At 34.4% G+C, this 19,410-nt stretch overlaps 1 protein-coding gene across 3 annotated transcripts in view; it reads left to right on the top strand.

Moving 5' to 3' along the window:
* The window catches only part of Oxr1 (oxidation resistance 1), a 420,876-nt gene that overhangs the window by 80,507 nt on the left and 320,959 nt on the right, over positions 1-19,410 (top strand). For all 3 annotated transcript variants that reach the window (XM_047543799.1, XM_047543803.1, XM_047543808.1), the window contains one exon: positions 8,957-9,114. In XM_047543799.1, coding sequence (XP_047399755.1) covers positions 9,092-9,114 — 23 coding nt within the window. In that variant the 5' untranslated portion in view covers positions 8,957-9,091. The remainder of the gene's footprint in view (positions 1-8,956; positions 9,115-19,410) is intronic.

Here is a 19,410-nt window from a genome sequence, read left to right as displayed (position 1 = left end):
GTGAAATGCCTGGCATGCAGTTCTCAAATCATAGAGCTTTCCTCAAAAAAAAAAAAGCATTCAGTCATTATCTAAGGAGTCATGGTTTGTGACAGTACATTTCTTAGGAGTATGAAGTTTTAGGACATAAACTATTGGGGCTGGGATTTTGGCAAATTTTTATTTAAAAAATAAAGGGCCAATGAAGAAGTCGCTGTGAAGAAACTCATCAGCTAAGAAAACTCTTTTTTCACCTCAGCATGAATATAGGAACTGTTCCCAGTTCTTTTTGCTGGTGGTGACATCATCTCTCCAAGGAGGAGCTGGGTACCTTGGCCAATGCTGGCTTGCTCTCTGCTGTTGGAGGCACTTTCTGTTTAGCTTCAAAAGGTGGCAGTTCCTTAGTTTTTACTTAGAATCATGCATGTCTGGCAGAATGAAAGCCAAAGCCTGTTAGGGAAAAGTCAGTTCTTCTCCAGTCTCAGTGAAAGAGACTTGTGAAGGGAAGTGAATTGATCCTGTAGGGTGTTTTCAAATAATACCCTAAAGAAGAAAGCCTTTGCCTAAGCAGAGTGGGGTGCAAATATTTTTCTTGAAATTTCTATCCATGAACAATGCCTCACTCCTGGATTGCAATATTCCCTAAGAAGTAGGTATTGTCCAGTCCTGGGCTGATTAGTTATTACATTAAGGAAACTCTTATCCTCTAAGATTTCTCTTGGAAGAAGGCTGTTTTTCTCCTGTTTTGAGTCTGTGTCTTTCATGCAGATGCCTTCATTGTCAAACAGAAGAAAAATCAACAATTTGTGTGAAAATAATAATATAGCAATTCAACTAAAATCAATTTAGTGGATCAAGTGGGTGTTTTTTTGGTTGTTTATTCTTGATAATAAGCAATGCTAGATGGAATAGCAAGTAGAATAAGAAAGCAAGGTATAATTATTGCTCTTGAGAAACTAGTAGGACCCAGATTAAATAAGTGATTTAGTAACTATTGAATTTCTTTTGCTTTGGCACATCTTCTAAAAGATCTAAAAATAATCATACTTTACATAAATATTGCCATATCTTCTCTTGTCTGTTCTTTTGTTATAACAAAAGGATGTTCTCCCACCCCCATACCCAGAAACTTCAAATTCAATATTTCTTAAGTTGATAACTGTTTCTTACATAGTTAAATAATATCATCATGTCCCGATAACACACAGTGCTCACCTTTTGCAGACATGCAAACCATAACAAAAGGGAAATCTGATAAGTACTCCAATAGAAATATGTATAACATGTGAAGCAGATTTAATTATTCCATATTTTAAATCATAGGACTGAACTCTGCAAGACTGATAGTTTTTCTGATCAAGAAGGAAGGGGACATTTCTGGAAGTGGGAACATAATGATCAATCTGTTTATTCTGCAACATATGCACATGGGAAGTGTTTAATTTATTCAAAGAGAAACTAGCACGTATTGCCAGGGCTTGGGGAGGAGAAGGGGTGGAGGAAGTTCAGGAAGAAGATTGATAAGGCGACCGAGGCTGTGCTGTGAAGGGCCTTGAAGCAGTGTTTGGGCAAAATGAATCTATTTTATATACTGTATTATATTCCTAAATGCAGTGTGTTCACAGGATGATTTCCCTCTCTTCTCCCTAGTTAATTCTGAATGTTAAAATACTTATGTTCTGAGAACATAGAAAGATTAATTTAATGTGCCTAAGTGTTTTTTAAATTCCAATCTGCTGCTTTGTTTCTTTCTGTTTTTAATTAAACTGATTTTTGGCAGTCATTTTTACTGGGTGATCCACATGGGATCAAACCTTTTGTGACTCATCAAAATTTGTAAGTTCTAAAAACATTAGCCCATTTAGATAGATCACATTGAAAAAAAATGCTTATTTATTTAGTGCTACCCTTGAGTACAATATTGTACACCTGAAAAATGTAAGTTTTGAACTGAGAATTCAATTTCACTTTTGACTGTCTCCGAAGTACAGAGTGCTGTGCTAGGCTTTCTGTGGATGGTGGGGATGGATTCACTGAATAGAAATAATCTAACGTGGGTTAACACAAGCCAGAAAATAGAGAACAGGCCATGTTGAAGAGGATCCCATGTGTAATATTTAGATAGGGAATCTTCAGAGGTTTTCTAAACAAGAAATTTGCATGTATAAGTGCTTTGCCATAATGAAATTAATTTGTAATGTGGTTTGGAGGGTTAGAGATCAGTGCAATCATTTCTAGCCAGCAAGGAGCAGCTGAGCAGCCATGTAGTCCAGAGCACAATGCCTGGGAAGTTCAAGCATTCACCAGATAATGCCGTGTCTAAGCACTAAGGATTTTAAATTGCAGAGAACTTTTTTTTCTTTTTTTTTAAAGAAAAGTTATTTTTTTCAATTAGGACTTTGGTCTATTCTTATGAATTTTATGTATGGTTCAAATGCTTTTAAAAATGTGGGGGATAAAAGCTTGTTAAGACAAAAGATAAGTAAGTACTTAAACTTGAGTAATAGAAATAGAAAGGAGACAATGACTTTAAGATATATGATTGAGCAGTAAACAAAACAAAAACAAGATCTGATAACTGTTGAATATTTAATTGGAAATAATTATTCTGCAAGTCAAGAAGAAATGATTAAATTCACAGATAAAAAATTGAGAATTATTTACTGGGAAAGTTTTACTAGAAGAACTTTGAAGTATAGCAAAATATAGGAAAGTGGTGATGCGATCAATGAAGAACTGTAAGAGCTGGAAGAGTCTGGGCTTTTCAGGCTCCTGGGAGTCAGCGGGGAGAGGGACCTATAGGGCAAGTGAGCAGAGTGGAGTCTGACGGACAGCTCTGGCCTCAGTGTTTAGATGTTGTCCAGTTGACTGGTAATGAGAACACTGAGTCAGAAATTAGAGAACAGAATTGGAAGTGAAAAGGAGAAAGCATGGACACAGAGTAATCTTTTGTGGAGTCTGTCAATGAGGAGAAGTGGGAGAAAAGCATAGTTTGAAGTCATGGCAAACAGAAGCTATAAAGAGTCAAGGACACAGAGGAGAAAGAACCAGTAGGAGGCAGGCATGAAAGATAAAGCCAAAAGAGAAGCTTATGATTACATGAAGGTTTAGGAGAAGATGAGATCAATGCACAGGTAGAGAAATGGTCTTTGTAGTTCAATAAGAATAAATAAAAATGTTTCAGAAAATTATAATGATAATGGATTATATTTAGTCATTCTGAAGAAAATAATTGTAAACTTCAGTTTTAGTGTAGTATTTATTTACAGTGATATTTATTTAAAAATTACTGTAAAGTCATAGTTGATTATTTCTCTGGCTATGATAAATATTTCCTATAATTTGAACATGGAGGGTATTTCTGAAGTGAAGGTTTAGGATAATCACAAACATAACCAGGTCTCTGTGATAAATACTTTAGACCAATTACTGACATGCTCAATTGAATACTAATACCGCCCATGAAATGACTTTAACACAAGTGAAATGACAGCTGCACTGCAGTGAGAGGACACATAAAGCTTTGCATTAGCTCGTCTCCAAGGTTACCATCTGTGCTGATCTGAAGTTGCAGTGTGTGGGCTTTCTCAACTTGTGCCAAGACCATATTTTAGGGTAGGTATCAATAGGGTATAAGAACAGCTTGGAAGGTCTTTGAGTCCTTTATTTGGGTGACATCATGCTGCTCCTAATCACCCAATTGTTCTAGAGAGATGTATTTCCTTATCCTTCCTGCTAGAAATTTTGTGTGATCATTACAGAAACAGATAGAATGTCAGGATTGACCCCACTTTGCATATATAAACAATGAAATATGAATTTACTTATATCACTAGAGTACGTTCTGAATAAAATCGAGAGGCAAAACGGTTTGGGAAATGGACCTCTCTGGATCTTTCATAATTAACATTTCATAATTAAGAAAAAATCTTCAAGCAAATGTAAAAATTAGTTTAAAAGTATATATGTTTTAGAAGCATCAAACCTATAAGTATGGTTCCAAATTAAGGAAATAGTATTTTTAGAGTTAAAAAGGAAAAGATCTTTTTCTTAGTTTAGCATTCTACAGGATTTTACATTTCATTAGTAGAATTTGTAGTATCAGGTTAAGGGTTATTGTTTAATGAATGAAAGAATTTGATATTGCCTGCCACATAATAAGAGTTAAAGAAATGATATTGGCAATGGTCATGATGCCAGAAATTCCTCAGAAGTATAGAAGTTTATTTGGAATTTTTCAACATTTATTGAACACCTTCTCTGACTCAGGTATGGTGCTAGACCTTAGGTTCTTAAGATCTGCTGTCTGTCTTCAAGGAATTTATAATCTAGAGGAAATCCAGATCAGCATCAAGTAATTATACCATCCTTTCTAGTGGTTTTCATGAATTACAAAAAAGTTGTTATCAAAGAACCTAAGAGGATGCACTTGATTGGGGATTTGGAAAGTTTGGAAGAAAGGTTATCCATGTTGAGAAACCAGTGAAGCAGAGGGCATGCACGTACAGGCAAAGGGAGGATCATGTGAAAGGCCATATGCTACATGACTACAAGCTACATGCTGTGCATCTTGCCTTGACCCTTGAAAAATTTTGTTACGTACGATTAGAAGTGAAAGAAAACATGGAGTCACTGAGAAGAATCTGAACTTGGTTGTATAGGCCAGGCTTAGGAAGGAACATGATAACCAAGAAAGGTGAATTTGAACAGGGAGTTTAGGTTAAGGAATATTGATCCATAGGGTTAGTTCATGGGGGAACCAGAAAACAAGTAAAGTTTGAAATGTTCTAATATTTGCCTGATAGTTTGTTTTGCTAACATATATTTTGAATCTTTATCATTATTCTTTCCTTAGTTGCTCATATTATGCCCATCATTTCTTGGGGTGCCCTGGTTGGAGTTCGGATGTATATTACCTCATCACCAGTGTAATACATCAGCTAAAACCAGTCCAGTGGACCATTGGTCTAACCCAGGTTGAAATTATGCTATCATGTTTTTGTTTATCCTTTTGGATTCAAACTATCTTTAAGCAAAGCAATATAATTCATATATATACTTAGCACTTATATTGCTTATGGTCAAAACCTTTAGGCATTTTGATTTTTATTTCAAGAAACTTTTTATCAGTTTGTTATCTTGAATATGAGATATGCAAAACCTATATTTATTATGTAGTAGGTTATTTAAATCAATATTCATGGAATTTTAAGATTTCAATGATACAAACACATTCATGGGACTAGGTTATGAAAATGCTTTCTTTGCTTAAATAAAATCACTTTAGCAAAGTTATTTTTAGACATTGTATTACCAAATGCAAAGTAATTACAACATGAACTTAATATAGTATCTTTTTCAGCTGAGTATGAAGCCTAAAGTCTTATTCCTGAATAAAATGATTAAAATAGCTATTTTGGTAACGTGTCATCCCTGTAATCTTTTATTGTGTTCAAGACTATTCACAATTTTTAATGCACATGTTAAATGAGGAGGAGTCTTGCATTAAATTTGCATATTATTTTATTTAACTTTGTGCTAAAAAAGTGACCTAAAGTGTACAGTTGTGTTTGTGTTTGTGACTGGGCACTCAAGGGAAGTCAATTCATTCCATGTATTTTGAAAAGTTTCCTCCAACATGAAAATAAACTGCTTTTCTCTTGTGGCAAAGGGCAGATGGTGGTTCATAGGAGTGTTAGAATTTTGACTGAAAGTTATAAATTCATACTCAAGTGTGGAGACTGATGTCAGAGATTTGTATAAGGATTATGAATCACAAAAATGAACAGAAAATTTATATTTGCCTAAAGATCCTAAAGGTGTTTTCTTTGTAAAAATTGTAATGAATCTTTTAATGCCATTTAAAGGAATAGCCCACTACTGAGGACTTTGAAAAACATCACATCATAAAAATATAAATGTAATAGGCACCCAAAGTTTACTGAGATGAACAACACAAAAATGATTCTGGGATCCAGTTTCTTTATGTGTTATTTTTACATTCTGCAGAAGCAAACAAATTTGGAAGTGTGGACTTCAATTTTATATTCTCTCATTCCAAAAAAGACTTAGAATGGATTTTATATGTATTTATGCAAACAGTATATATTTGTGTGCATATGGGTACCTGTTGATCAAAATAACAGGTTAAAAATTGAAGTTGGCAAGAAATGAGGGGAAAGGTTTAAAAAAAGTTAGCGGTCTATGCAGAGATCTTACATAGTTTTTAAAGAAATGTCACAAATTTATTTCAGAGTTGTCCATAAGTTAAAGCAAGGAAAGAAGTATAGAAAGTTGCATTAAAATCCTAGAGCAAAAGTAAATGAGAAATTCAGAATAGCAATTTTCCAAGTATTGAAACCTAATGATCTTTTTCTCATATTGGAACTTTGTACTCATGTAGGCAACATTTTTTCTCTTGGTGGATATTGCAACAAACCTAATAGTGGATTTCATAAACTTGGTTTTGCTTATTTATTATTTTCCCTAATGATTTGTCTGGATGCAAACTCCTGGACAAACTCCAAAGTTTAATTCAGTAAAAGAAATTGGATTAGATAATAAATTAATGACATCCAGATACACAGCTCTCTAAAGATAGAATTAAGTATATCCAGAAGAATGAATTGCATCAGATGCTATTCCATACATATTTTTCTTAGATAAAAATATGGCAATACAGAATGTGAAAGACTGAAGAGAACTATTTTGGTGATAGAATTTGGAGTTTCCATGTTCTCAGTATGTAAGTCTATATGCTTTAACAGTTGGCCAAGGACAGGGTAGAACTGAAAGGCTCTTTTGGAATGTAAGCAGATGATTTAGGACATGGGTTTTCATTGCTGCTTAGCTTATCCCACTGCATGTCAAAATCACCCTGGTAGTCAGGATCTGGCAAAATTAGAATCCATTAAAATTAGAGCTTAAATGTGCATGCCTTTGTACACATACAGCAATTTTCATAGTGTATTTTTTTTAAAAATGCCTCTGTTAATTAAGACAATGAGTTTTCATGTGTAAATAATATAGTTAATTAATCTTTGTATCCTTAGTACTCAGTTTGAGCATGGTAAATAGGGTGCCATAAATATTTTTTTAACTTATGATTGAAGAAAGCTGAAGCTTGATATTTAAAATTATAAATCAAATATGTACAAATTTCAACAAATAGTTGGCTTATTTCACCTTCCCCCTGTCCCTTGTCTGACATTTTGCAGTAGGTACAAAATCATAAATGCCTCACAAGTTAAGGTCACTGAGTTTCTAACATGGTGGCAGACACTGCCAGTTTTCTCCCGGTTGGCCTTCCTCACTGATTGACACCCCTTAGTTGTAGTTGGGCATACAGATGCCTAAAATAATAGCTGTGTTTTCCTGTCTTCCTTTGAGGGATAGTGGCCAAGTGAGTGAGCTCTGACCAATAAAATGCAAGCAGCAATGTCATGTATAAATTTTAGGACATGTCCTTCTTTTCTTCTTCCTCTTTTTGTGCTGGCTAGAATGCAGATACATTCCCGGGAGCTCAGCAGCCTCTGAGGCCTTGAAGAGGAAGCACATGTTGAGAATGGGGAATGGCAAGAAAGGAGACACATCCTTTGAGTTCTTAGACTTGCTGTATCCTCCTTGGACTTGAGATTTATTTATATGAGAAATAAACAAATTGTCTTTTCTAAGCCATTTTGATTTGGGATTATTTTTGAAACTTATAACTAAGTTTAATAGTAACAATTTTTGGAATTCCTCCTTGAGAGATCCTTCCCAATTCCCTAGGACTGTGTGGAAGCCCCTCTTATATGCTCCCATATGCCTGCTCTGTGCCCTTTTGATAGCACTTTCTCTATTTTGTTAAAATGACATTTTTACATAAATCATTCTTTGAGAGTGGGGCCATTGTCCTTTCCATGCTTCATGGATCTTTATGTCCAACCTGTGCCTCTGATAGCATTAGTGCACATAGTACATGCTCTGTAAATGTTTCTTGAATTGAAGGACCAGAACTCATTCAAGTGCTAGTATAGTACATCAATTATACCTTAAGAAAAATTGGCTCAAGTCTATAGCACCCTGTATATAGTGGATGCTCAGTAAATACCTGTGAAGATGTGTGTTATGTGAATATGCTCTGACTTTCCCTCCCCTGTGCTACTCAATATAAATTCCCATTCACTTAGATTTATTTGTAGCTAATGATTTTTTGTTAAAGGTTAGGATGTGATCATAACTCAGGCCAAGGATTTTTTTTAATATCTTCTGTGGATTAATTAGAATCTTTGTTTTGATATTTTTTTTAATAATTTATTTATTTATTTTTCCAGTTTTTACAGGCTGCGTTTTGATTCAGTTTACACAAATGAGGTACAACTTTTTGCTTCTAAGGCTGTGCATAATGTAGATTCATACCATTCATGTAATCATACATGTTATGTAGGGTAACGATGTCTGTGTTATTCTGATACTTTTATCACAAATGTTTAATTTATCACAAATATATATGTAAAAATGTTTAGAGAGCATAACCTTTTTGTTATTATTTTTCATTTGTTCTAATTACTTATGCATGACAGTAGAATGCGTTTTGACACATCATACATAAATGGAGTATAACTTCTCATTCTTCTGGTTGTATATGATGCAGAATTACACCAGTCATGTAATTATATATATGCACATAGGGTAATAATCTTATGGAGAAAACAATTGCCTCCAAAACACATGTTATTGCTTTCCTGTATTATCTTCTTCAGGGAATGAACATATCATTAACCTTCTGATTGGTTTTAAAGGTAAGGCATTCATCTCATCGTATGGCTGGCTTAATTTCATCATTGGATTATGAAATGCCTTATATTTTAAGAAAAAATTATATTTGATTTCACGTGCCTTATGTCATGACACAACTATCAACTGACTGAAATAAATCTGTGGAAATCATATTGAACAGATACTAGAGACATTACTGTATTCCTTTCCTTCTTAGGTCCTCTCAAACTGTGAGTAGGTGATTTGTGCATCGTTTCAGCAGCAAAGCTAAAGTTGCCAGTTGGTCTTGTCACGTGAATCTACTGATTCCCTGTTCTGAAATCAAGAGGAGACTCCTCTGCAAATTGCTGCAATGTCTGTATCTAATCTATCATGGTGAGTGAATTACTTTCTAAATGTAAATGCTAATAAATATCTATCACAAGCAATATTTTATGAGACAGTCATAGAGTCAGAACTTGGGAAGAAACTTAAAAATCTGGTTTTCAGAGATTGCTATCTCATATCAGGGGTAAGGAGAGTGACCTAAAATTAAAAGTTTAGTAGTGTCAGTGCAGTGACTAGAGACTCTGGAAAAGGTTTAGACCTCATGTGGAATCCCAGTGACACCCAGTACCTTTCTTTCCATTGTACCCAAGGAGAGGAAAGGGGAGGAATATAACACCCTTCAGTGTTCTCTAGCGATGGCATATTTCTTGATGTAGAACTAGCAAGTTTTAAGTGTGGCTGTCAGAGTGGCATGGATATTTGCTCATCAGTACCTCTTTTCTTTTTCTTTTCAAATCTATCCAAGCTAAACTGAATAGAACTCAAATATGGGAGAGAAAATTCCGTTATAGATGCATCTCTCTAAATAGCTGGCATGCTCAATAATCTTTGACTTTCAGTTCATGTTTAAAAACTGTTTGTGATTTTAAAAAAGAAGTATAAAGATAATATTCTGGCAAATCATCAACTTTTCTATGGCAATGAAGAGCCATACTAGCAGGGATGAATTTAAAGGCACTTTATTGAACTTCGGTTTTTATATAAAGAGCTGAATCAGTTATACAAATTCACAGTATTCAATACACAAATATAAGAAAAATCTGGTGATCTTTTCCATTTCCTTAAGAGCCCATTTCATTTTGTGCTGGAGCATAGATAGAATCAGATTAGAGAGTTGTTTCCTGATTCAACCTAGCTCCATACATTTATTTTTAGTTAGATAAGCAATTTCTTTAGGGCAAAGGGTATAATTATTTGTTTAAATTTAGAGTAGTATTTCTGAAGGACCTAACTGTTATGGACTCCCTAGAATTTATCTTTGCATCCTCAGACTTGGGTGCTGAAGAACTCTGTTAAAAATAAATAAATAAATAAATAAATAAATAAAAGAATCAAGAGAGTTAAAATATATTCTATAAAAATGAAAAAGGTGTTTAAATTGTGAATTATTACTACATAATGTATATTATTAAAATAAAATTGTTATTAAAAATTTTTAAACTTTATTTCTGTAGAACTTTTAAACACTTTTAAATCCCTGGGAGACAATGGCACATTTATTTGAAGGTTATACCCCTGGCAAATGTGTGTGGGAGATGACCCCTCAAAAAGCAGATGGCATGCCAAATAAATAAAAGGAAAGGAGATGGGAAAGGGAAGGAGGCAGAGAAGGGGATGAAGGAGAGAAGAGGGAAGAAGAGGAGATTAAAATAGAGGATTAGCTGGGTGTGGTGGCACACACGTGTAATCCCAGCTGCTCAGGAGGCTGAGGCAGGAGGATTACAAATTCAAAACTAGCCTCAGCAATTTAGTAAGGCCCTAAGCAACTTAGGGAGACCCTGCCTCTAAATAAAATTTAAAAAAGGGGATGGGGATGTGGCTCAGTGGTTAACTGCCCCTGAATTAAATCCCCAGTACAAAACAAAACAACAAAACAAAACAGGGAATTGTCACATCTCAAGGTAAGGTGCAGTATGGGCAGATTCAGAGTCAGGACAAGTTGACATGGGGGCTGTTCCATCCTTTGTACCTCTATTAGTAACTGCTTGATGTGATATGGTTTGATTAAGAGCCCTTCAAAGCACAGAGAACTCCATAGTTTCCATGTCCCATTCCCAGACCAGTTGCCTACCACAGCACTTAGAATTAATAGATGTTCTGTAAATGCATGCTGTAGAAATGAGTAAAACAAAAAATGCAAAGCCGGTAAATCTATGGTAAATACATATTATCATTCTAAAGGAAGTGATGAGGATGTCTTTTAGAATTCATAGGTCTGGAATTTGTAAGAATTCTTTCCATTTCAGGTTCCAGTGTTACAGAAACAATGCTTAGATGTTTCTCTCAACAGTACCCACTTCTATGAAGGGAGCTCGGTTGGTTCTACCACTGCCACCCTACCATGCTGTAGGATTTGACACTCCATTCCCCCTCTTAGCACTTCAGCTGTCCCTGTGCTGGTACAGGAGAATAGAAAGTAAATCTAAGATGTGCAAAACAATGTTTTTTTTTTTTTTGTTACTTACACTTAGTTTAGGAATCATTAACCTTCATTTTCCCACATTAACCTTTATAACTCTTTCATATGTCGTAACATTTTTCTAGTCTGTACTTTGAGGAGCCTTATCCTATAAATATTTGAGTAGAGACTCATAGCAACACATCAATTCTCTATGGGACTCATTCCCAAAGTTACATTAATTGAATAAAATTATTATAGTTCATAATCTGGCTCAGTTTTAAAATCCAGAAACTAACACATGAAAATTTTGACTAACATTGGAAAATAAACTGTGTTGACAGATTGTTCACTTAAAGTGAGACATATAACTTGAGCCCGTGAATACTTGATTGGTCCTGACTAGTCCGTTCTCTAACTGTTCTGGAAAACTGTGTGGGGATTAAGCCAGCAGTTTGGCTGATGGTGATCACATAATCACAGCAAGAAGAGTACTGTGCTTCCCATGAATGTTCGGAGGAACCCAGTGGGGCACACCTGTCAGTAAGGCACGTCTGAAATTATAGTCACCATGTCAGCAATTGTCTCTGTGATCCTTCTAAATTCCACTTTTGCCAGATTCCCCACTGCTTGGCTTTCTTGTTTATGTTAGCACATATCTTTAGTCAAAACTTACTTCCATCTGTGGACATTTTGTTCTTCCCACCATGACATTGCATATAGTTTCTAACCAAATCCATGTGTGGATTCTAATTTAATTCCTAGACATAATGTTTGTGTATATATATGAGGTACCAATTATCATCCCCATATGTAACCTAGAGATTTAGAAAATATGGGTTAAATTCTTATATTCATGTATACAACTATTCAAACAGCCAATTGAATTTTCAATTCTCCTGGCTTGAAAATACCCAGCATGGGAAAATCATCTTTTTTGGGAGGTGGGGGTAGGACTGCAGATTGAACTCAGGGGCACTCCACCACTGAGGCACATGCCCAGCCCTATTTTGTAGTTTATTTAGAGACAGGGTCTTGCTGAGTTGCTTAGTGCCTTGCTTTTTCTGACACTGGTTTTGAACTCAACGATCGTCCTGCCTCAGTCTCCCAAGATGCTGGGATTACAGTCATGTGCCACCATACCCAGAAGAAAATTATCTTTTTACATATTAAAAAAAATAAAACTTTGTTGCTCCAGTAGTTATGTGTATGATACCTGAAGAAATACATAAAATAATTTACCCTTTTATACAGAATCTCAAAAAATACAATCAAGGATACTTCTAAGTTTCTAGGAAACTAGTCTTGCTCTGAAAAGGAGAGTTGTAAGAGTTGATTATAAAAGTTACATGGAGATATAAACAAATATTCCACACATCATGTTTATTAATTACTAGAGGAAGATAATGGTTGAGTTGATTTCTTGTTGAGATAGAAACAGAGAGATGTGCAGGATCTATTGTAGACATACATAAACAGGTGCTTGGACCCAGGCTATGATTTGAGGGAAAGAATTATTTCCAGTAGCAGAAATAATCAACAGGGAATATAAGAAGCCACAAAGAAGTGAAAAAGAATATCATAACTGTAGCACAAAGAAGGAAATGATATAATGCCAAGGGGGGCTTCAGAAAACTTCCTTCCCAATAATCATCACTCCCCTTTTTTCATGCTTTTATAACATTTATATAATATACATGCATATGTGTATTTTTAAATGTGTGATGTTTGTAACCTGTAAATTATATCATCACATGGCATTTACCATATATCAGGCACTCTTTTAGACACTTCATAAATATTAACCCACATAAACCCAATAGCAACTTCCTTGAGAATGTAGTATTGTTACTTTCATTTGCATTTTTTAAAGTGAAGAAAGTGAGGCATAGAAAAAAACCAAGTAACCTGCCCAATATGACAAAGACACTATGTGGAAGGTTTATAAACGAATGAAGGCAACCTGGCTCAAATCAGTATCCTCACTACTAAATTTCCCACATAGCAAAGTCCTTGCTCTGTGTCCTACTTCCCATTTCCAACCAGAATGACTCAATTTTTTCCAATAGGGATGTTCTGGGCCTTCTCCTGTAAGGGAGTATCTGGACCTGGGAACACTAGTGGGCACTAGGCAGTATTGGGAGGTGGGGAAACAGGGGATGGGATCTCTAATTCCTGGAGTGGGGAAGCTAAGGAAACTTAGCTTCCAGAAACTTAGTCAAAGTTAGAATTATATAAAATGAGCTGTCTAAACTACAAAGTGAAAGACTTAGTATAACTATAAAATGTTAAGACTCACTTCCACTTGTTGCTTTATATTCCAGAAGTTGTCAGGTTTTCATCATGATACAAAAGAAGCATAGCAAAGAGATATGAGCACTTTGCTGTAATGTAACCTATATGTCTATTCAATTGATTTCATAGAAACCCTCCACTACCAAGTCAAGTGCTTTCTGCTCCTACAGGACCTGCCATACCCTCAACATCCACTATTTTGGTGTTAGTGTACATATGTTGACCAGCATTTAGAGAGAGATCCTAGTAATAGCTTAATTGATTTTGCCAAATTACATCTTTTTTACCTCAAATTGTTTTGCACTGTAATGCCTGCACACAATCATTTCTGTCTCAAAGTATCTGAAAACCCGTCTGGCATCTGTTGGAGATTGATGTAATTCAACTAGAACCAGGGATGAGAGAAAGAAGTCACTGGAGAAATAAGAAGTTAAGTGGCTGGTCCAAATTCATTGAGCATCTACAGCATACAATGCCCTGTGCTAAGCTGTGGTGCAGGGTTGATTACAAATAATGGCTACTATTCATGAGACTCATATTTTAGCCAGAGGACTGCTAAGTAATCAAATAATTGACATAATGTGATAAGTACTCAGAAGAATATTTTTGAAAACTAAAAGAATATTTGTTTTCTCCACCTGGGATGAAATGACTTATTTTCCTGAAGTAAAAATACATCTCTCACATTTATTCCTAAATATAAAGAAATATGGGGATTTCAGAGAGCCAAACACTACAGAATATTGTAAAACAAACATTTAAAATGACTTGAATCCTACCATTGACAGAAAACCATTGTTAAAAATGCTGAGGTATATGATTTTCTATGTTTTCACATTTTTTTGCAAAAATGGACTTATATCATATGTGATATTTTTCCATCTTCTATTTTCACGAGTAGTTTCAGTGGTCATTGCTTTGATGGATGGATATGGAGTGACATTATGAGCAAATGCCTTCATATTACATGGCATTGGGTATCATTTATCTCACCCATCTTCTAATATTCATTTATAAATACTTCTGTTGTGAAGGAACAAAATTCAAATGTTGCTAGGTCACAGGCACTATGCCATTCAGGGGACCTCAGAGGACCCCATTTTTGGTAACTATCTGTATTTCAGACATCAGTGCCCTTGAGAAAATAATACACTTTTGAGAATGTGTCCTATAAATTCACTTCTGTTTTGTATTCTAGTAAAGGACACATCTTGTGCACTAACACTTTCACCATATATAATGCCTTTAAACATTGAGCAATATGCTGATAATTGCCTAAGAAATATTTATTTTCAGTTGACTAAAAGAATATGCCAAAAGTCACCAAAATATATGTTATGCATGTCTGCACACTGGAAATATAAACAACTCTGGATTATGTAATCTATCAATGTATTGACTAAATTTACAAATGGATAATGATCTTTATTGAATAGGAGTATTGTTTAAAATGTTGTTATGAATATCAGCAAGTTCAATACCACTCAAATAGAGGATAATAACTAAATCAAATTCTTTTGTTTATCCAAAATAGTAAATTAAAAGTTATTTAATAATTATAGAATCCCAGGATTGAGAAAAAATCCAAAATTAGAAATTTAGAAACTGCTTTGTCAGAACACTTACATTATTCATAGTATTTATGTCTAAGTTCTTTAGTGAAAAGTGAAGAAATGAATCATTCTGTATCATCTTTGGTACCTGCATTTAGGAAAAGAAAATTCTGGAGAGACAGAAGTAACCAGTTTATTCTAGGGAAAAGAGAAAGAGCAATCAGGATCTGCAAACTGCTTGTCCTACTTAAGCTCTTATGTTGTAAGCTCTTAGGGACAGTAGTAATGTATTTGCAGTGGCAGAGGAAGTAGAAATGAATTGTTCCTATTTTGGGAGGAATCAGAATTCAAGAGGGGAAATGTGGACGAGTAAAGGTTGAAAGAAGATTTTGGCCCCAGTTTTGCATTAAAAGAGAAAAGATCAGAATCATCAATAGTCTATAATTGTGGAAGAATAAAAAAGAGAAAGGTTATATGTAAATATGAAGAAGTATTTCTAATTGAAAAGAAATAGACTTCTGTGTGATAGGAGAAGCTTAGTTGGCAACATAATGTGAGTATTTCTAGCCATGGCCAGTGAATATTGAATGACTATCTATTAAATTAAGGTAGAGAGTGGATTTGAGAGACTAAAATCAAAGAATCCTTATGTTAAGAGTAATTATAATTATAATGGTCAGTTGGTAAATGAATAGAAAGAAAGAAATAAGTTTAAGTTTAGGGGAGAATAAATTAGGAGAAAATATCCTAGAAGAAAAGAGGAAAGAATTAAAAAAAAATAGAAAAAACAGAAGCTCAAGAGAAATGAAAATGTGTTTCCCATATTACTTAAAACTTTAAGGTAATGTATTACTTTGGCTTAAAGTCAGTGTACAGAATTGTGCGAGTTTTCATTGTTTTCTGTTTTTAATATGCCTTTTTACATTGAAACCCTTTCATTATCAAAATGATTAATACTATTTGGGTTTGAGATTGACATCTATAAGTAAATACATTATATTTTTAGATTTCTCAGCTGTTTTTAGGTTGGAGTAAAAACCCTAGCCATTTTGAGGGCTGAGTTGTGGCTCAGTGGTGAGGGGGTTTGATCCTCAGCATCACTTAAAATAAATAAGTAAAATAATCTTTTGAAAATTAAACATTTACAGGAAACCTCCTGAATATTTTTCTGATTATATCCACCTCAATTATTTCTCCTTGAAAAATCAAATAATTAGTAAAGCAGAGTATTTTATTTTTGTTCTCAAATACCAGTGCCAACTAGAGGTAAAACACTTCTTTGGAGGCGATAGTCTGGTGAGTTTTGGTCTTTGGTCTTTTGTTTGGATGTCTTTGCTTTCTTGGGGAGTTAATGAGGCTAAGGCTACAGGTTCAATCCCCCTCAGGACTTGTTAGGCCTATTCTCCTTCATGGTCAAAGCCTGCACCTGCCTTGTCTATGCCTCCTTCACAAACTTAACATTGGTCACAGTCATTAGAAATAGTTAATTGATCACCACCAACTCACAACTAGTGTTACCATGTAGGGGTGCTGAGTTCCTTGTCTCTGTTCAGCAAAAAATTGAAGAACAGGACACAGAGATAGCAAGCAAGAAGTAGGTTTATTGAAAAGAGACAGAAATACAGAGATACAAGTGTCTGATTGGGTCCCCAGGAGCGCTTTTGGCACACAGGAAGTTGACCTTATCAGAAGACCCTCTCCATGATCCTTTGGCATTGGGGAAAAACAAACACTAAAATCATGTACTTTTCAAAGATTGATACTGGCTCCCATGTATCATCTTCCCTTTGAATATCATTCAGGTCTAAAGATATGCTTTGAAAGATGTTTTCTCATCATTCTTGGAAGAATCATAATCTACTATTATGAGAAAGAACTACACTGAATAAACACACAAATATTTCCTTAGAATTTAGAAGCTTTAACATAAAACTACAGTCTCAACCCTGAAGATGAGAGTTACTAAATGCCTGCCCCCTTTGACTTTTAATGATCAATATAAAAATCAGCAAAAGATCTATGAAATTTTTAGTTATTAAAATAGTTGTATAGGGTAAGGTGTGCTGTTTTCAGCACGATCAAATAAAATCAGCTCTCAAATCTTTAACATCATTTGCCATAGGTGTATAAACTTATCAACTGTAGTGTTTTCCTAATGTATACTCTCCTTCTTGTTCATTGGAGTTTGTTTATTTTATGTTTATTTTAAATATTGTAAGAAGATTTCAGGTTGATTTTAAAACTATTCCAGTTTAATCAGAATAATCTAAAAATTTTTTTCTAACAAAATTAAATGTTCTTTAAAATAGTCCACCCCATTAATTGATACTTGGTTTTATGTTTCACTTCTAAGAGTAAGTTAATTGTTATAAGTTTTGAAAATCATTTAGTTTGTGAATGAATAGAGATTTTTAAATAACTCTAGAACAATTAGACAAACTATTGTAGTTTAATCATATGTAGACTGATATTTTGATGCAAATTAGAAATGTTTTCTTATATTTTTATTTATCCATTTCTTCATTTAACACATATTTTCAGTTGCCTACAGTATACAGTTTTTGATGCTGTAGTTAGAATGTTCAACACAAATTCTTACTTTCATGAAGCTTACAGTCCAGTGCTGAAGATAGATATAAATAGATGAACAAATGTACAGTATCGTGACAGATGGTGATAAAAATCTTGAAGAACAATCAAGCAGAGTGAAAGGATGGAGTATGATGGCGGAATTTGGGGATGGTGAGAAAGGCCTTTCAGAGGTAGTGACTTTGAAGCAGAAAGGGAATGAGCTCTTAGAGGAAAGCCATTCAGGAAGAGAAACGGGAAGAGCAAAGCCCTGACACTGAAACATGGAGGGTCTGGGAACCATCAAGGAAGCCAGCAGGTGGAAAGTAGCCAATAGGCGGGGGAGACCTGGGGACTGAGCTTAGAGGGTAGCAGGGAACCATGCAGCCTGAGAGAAAGACTGGATTATATTCTGTATGTGACGAGCACCAAGTTACAGGTGAAATTTCATATAAAATGTAAATGCAGTAAGGGGAAGAACTGAATGTTGAGAGCAGTCTTGATGTGATCTGATTTCCAAATTCTAAAGGATCTCTCCATGACCTTAAAAGTTTATGGAGGCGAGACGATCCATATTATATTCTTAATATATACACTTGGATATATAAGTAATTAGATGTTATAATGAGAGAAAAATAATGAGTCAATGAAAAACCCTTTTCATGAACACAGCCTACTTCACATTATTATTCATTTAAAAAAGTTAACAATACATGTAAATACTTAGGGACATAATATAAAAGAGGTTTAATCTATAAAGAAATTTTATCTTACATTAAGGCTTTTTAAAGTAGACAAATGAATGTTTTTCTAAATTGTGGAAATTGAGGTTACATTGTCATTGCCCAACTTGCATTGTAGGCTTATAATTAGATATTTTTCCCCAATAAATTCTAAGGCTAATCTCAATATATAAACACAAAAGAGCATTAAGCAATGAATTGTCTACTATACACCCATTGTTTAATGTGTATGCAGTGTTAGTTGAGGAACCAGATGTTCCTCCAAGTGCCAACATATGTTATAAAGAGAATGTTCCTATAAAATTACTAGGTGTCATTTCTTTAAAAAAAATCTTTAAGATCATAACCTTTCTATATTTTGTGATAAGACATGGTTTCTTTATGGTACTGGTTATAGATGGAAGTTAGAAATCCAATATTGATTTCCACCCTTCCCCCATTGTGTGTGTGTGTGTGTGTGTGTGTGTGTGTGTATGTGTGTTTGTGTGTGTGTTTGAACCATAAAATCAAAAAGTCTGAAACTCCTGGTACACTGGTAATTGTTTCAAACTGGCTCCAATACTAAGTATTAATGTCAATGGTATAGATTCCAAATTAGAAAAGAAATCATTCATGCATATCTGTCAGTTCATTTGGCACTGTGGCTTGGTTGATTCATTGTATTAAGAGAACTTAAACACAACTTAATTGCCTAGGATGGAGTAAAATGGATCCTGTAAGCCTGCAAATACCACACCTTTTGAAGTTTTCCTTTATTTTACATGATTAAGTTTCTACCTATATAAGGACACATGGTTAATTCATCCTTCTTCCTGTGGGTATTTTCCCTTTGATATTTAGGAAAAATCTCCACAGAATTATAATTATCTCTTTCCTGTTACTGCTTTTTAGCTGTATTTATCATTTATGCACTTTTCCTTTCTTTAATAATTACACTTTCTTCATTAGATGGCATTAAAATGTTCTCACTGGTAATTTGAACAGAATCATTTTTATTATAGTCAAAATTAGTTAATTTCTCAATATTATTTAACTTGCTAATGCTTTTTCCAAGCACTAAGAAATA

This window comes from Sciurus carolinensis, chromosome 1 (assembly GCF_902686445.1).
Source record: "Sciurus carolinensis chromosome 1, mSciCar1.2, whole genome shotgun sequence".
In the NCBI taxonomy this organism is placed as follows: Eukaryota; Metazoa; Chordata; class Mammalia; order Rodentia; family Sciuridae; genus Sciurus; species Sciurus carolinensis.
The sequence above is the reverse complement of the archived record's forward strand: the minus strand, read 5'-3'. Positions and strand labels throughout refer to the sequence as shown.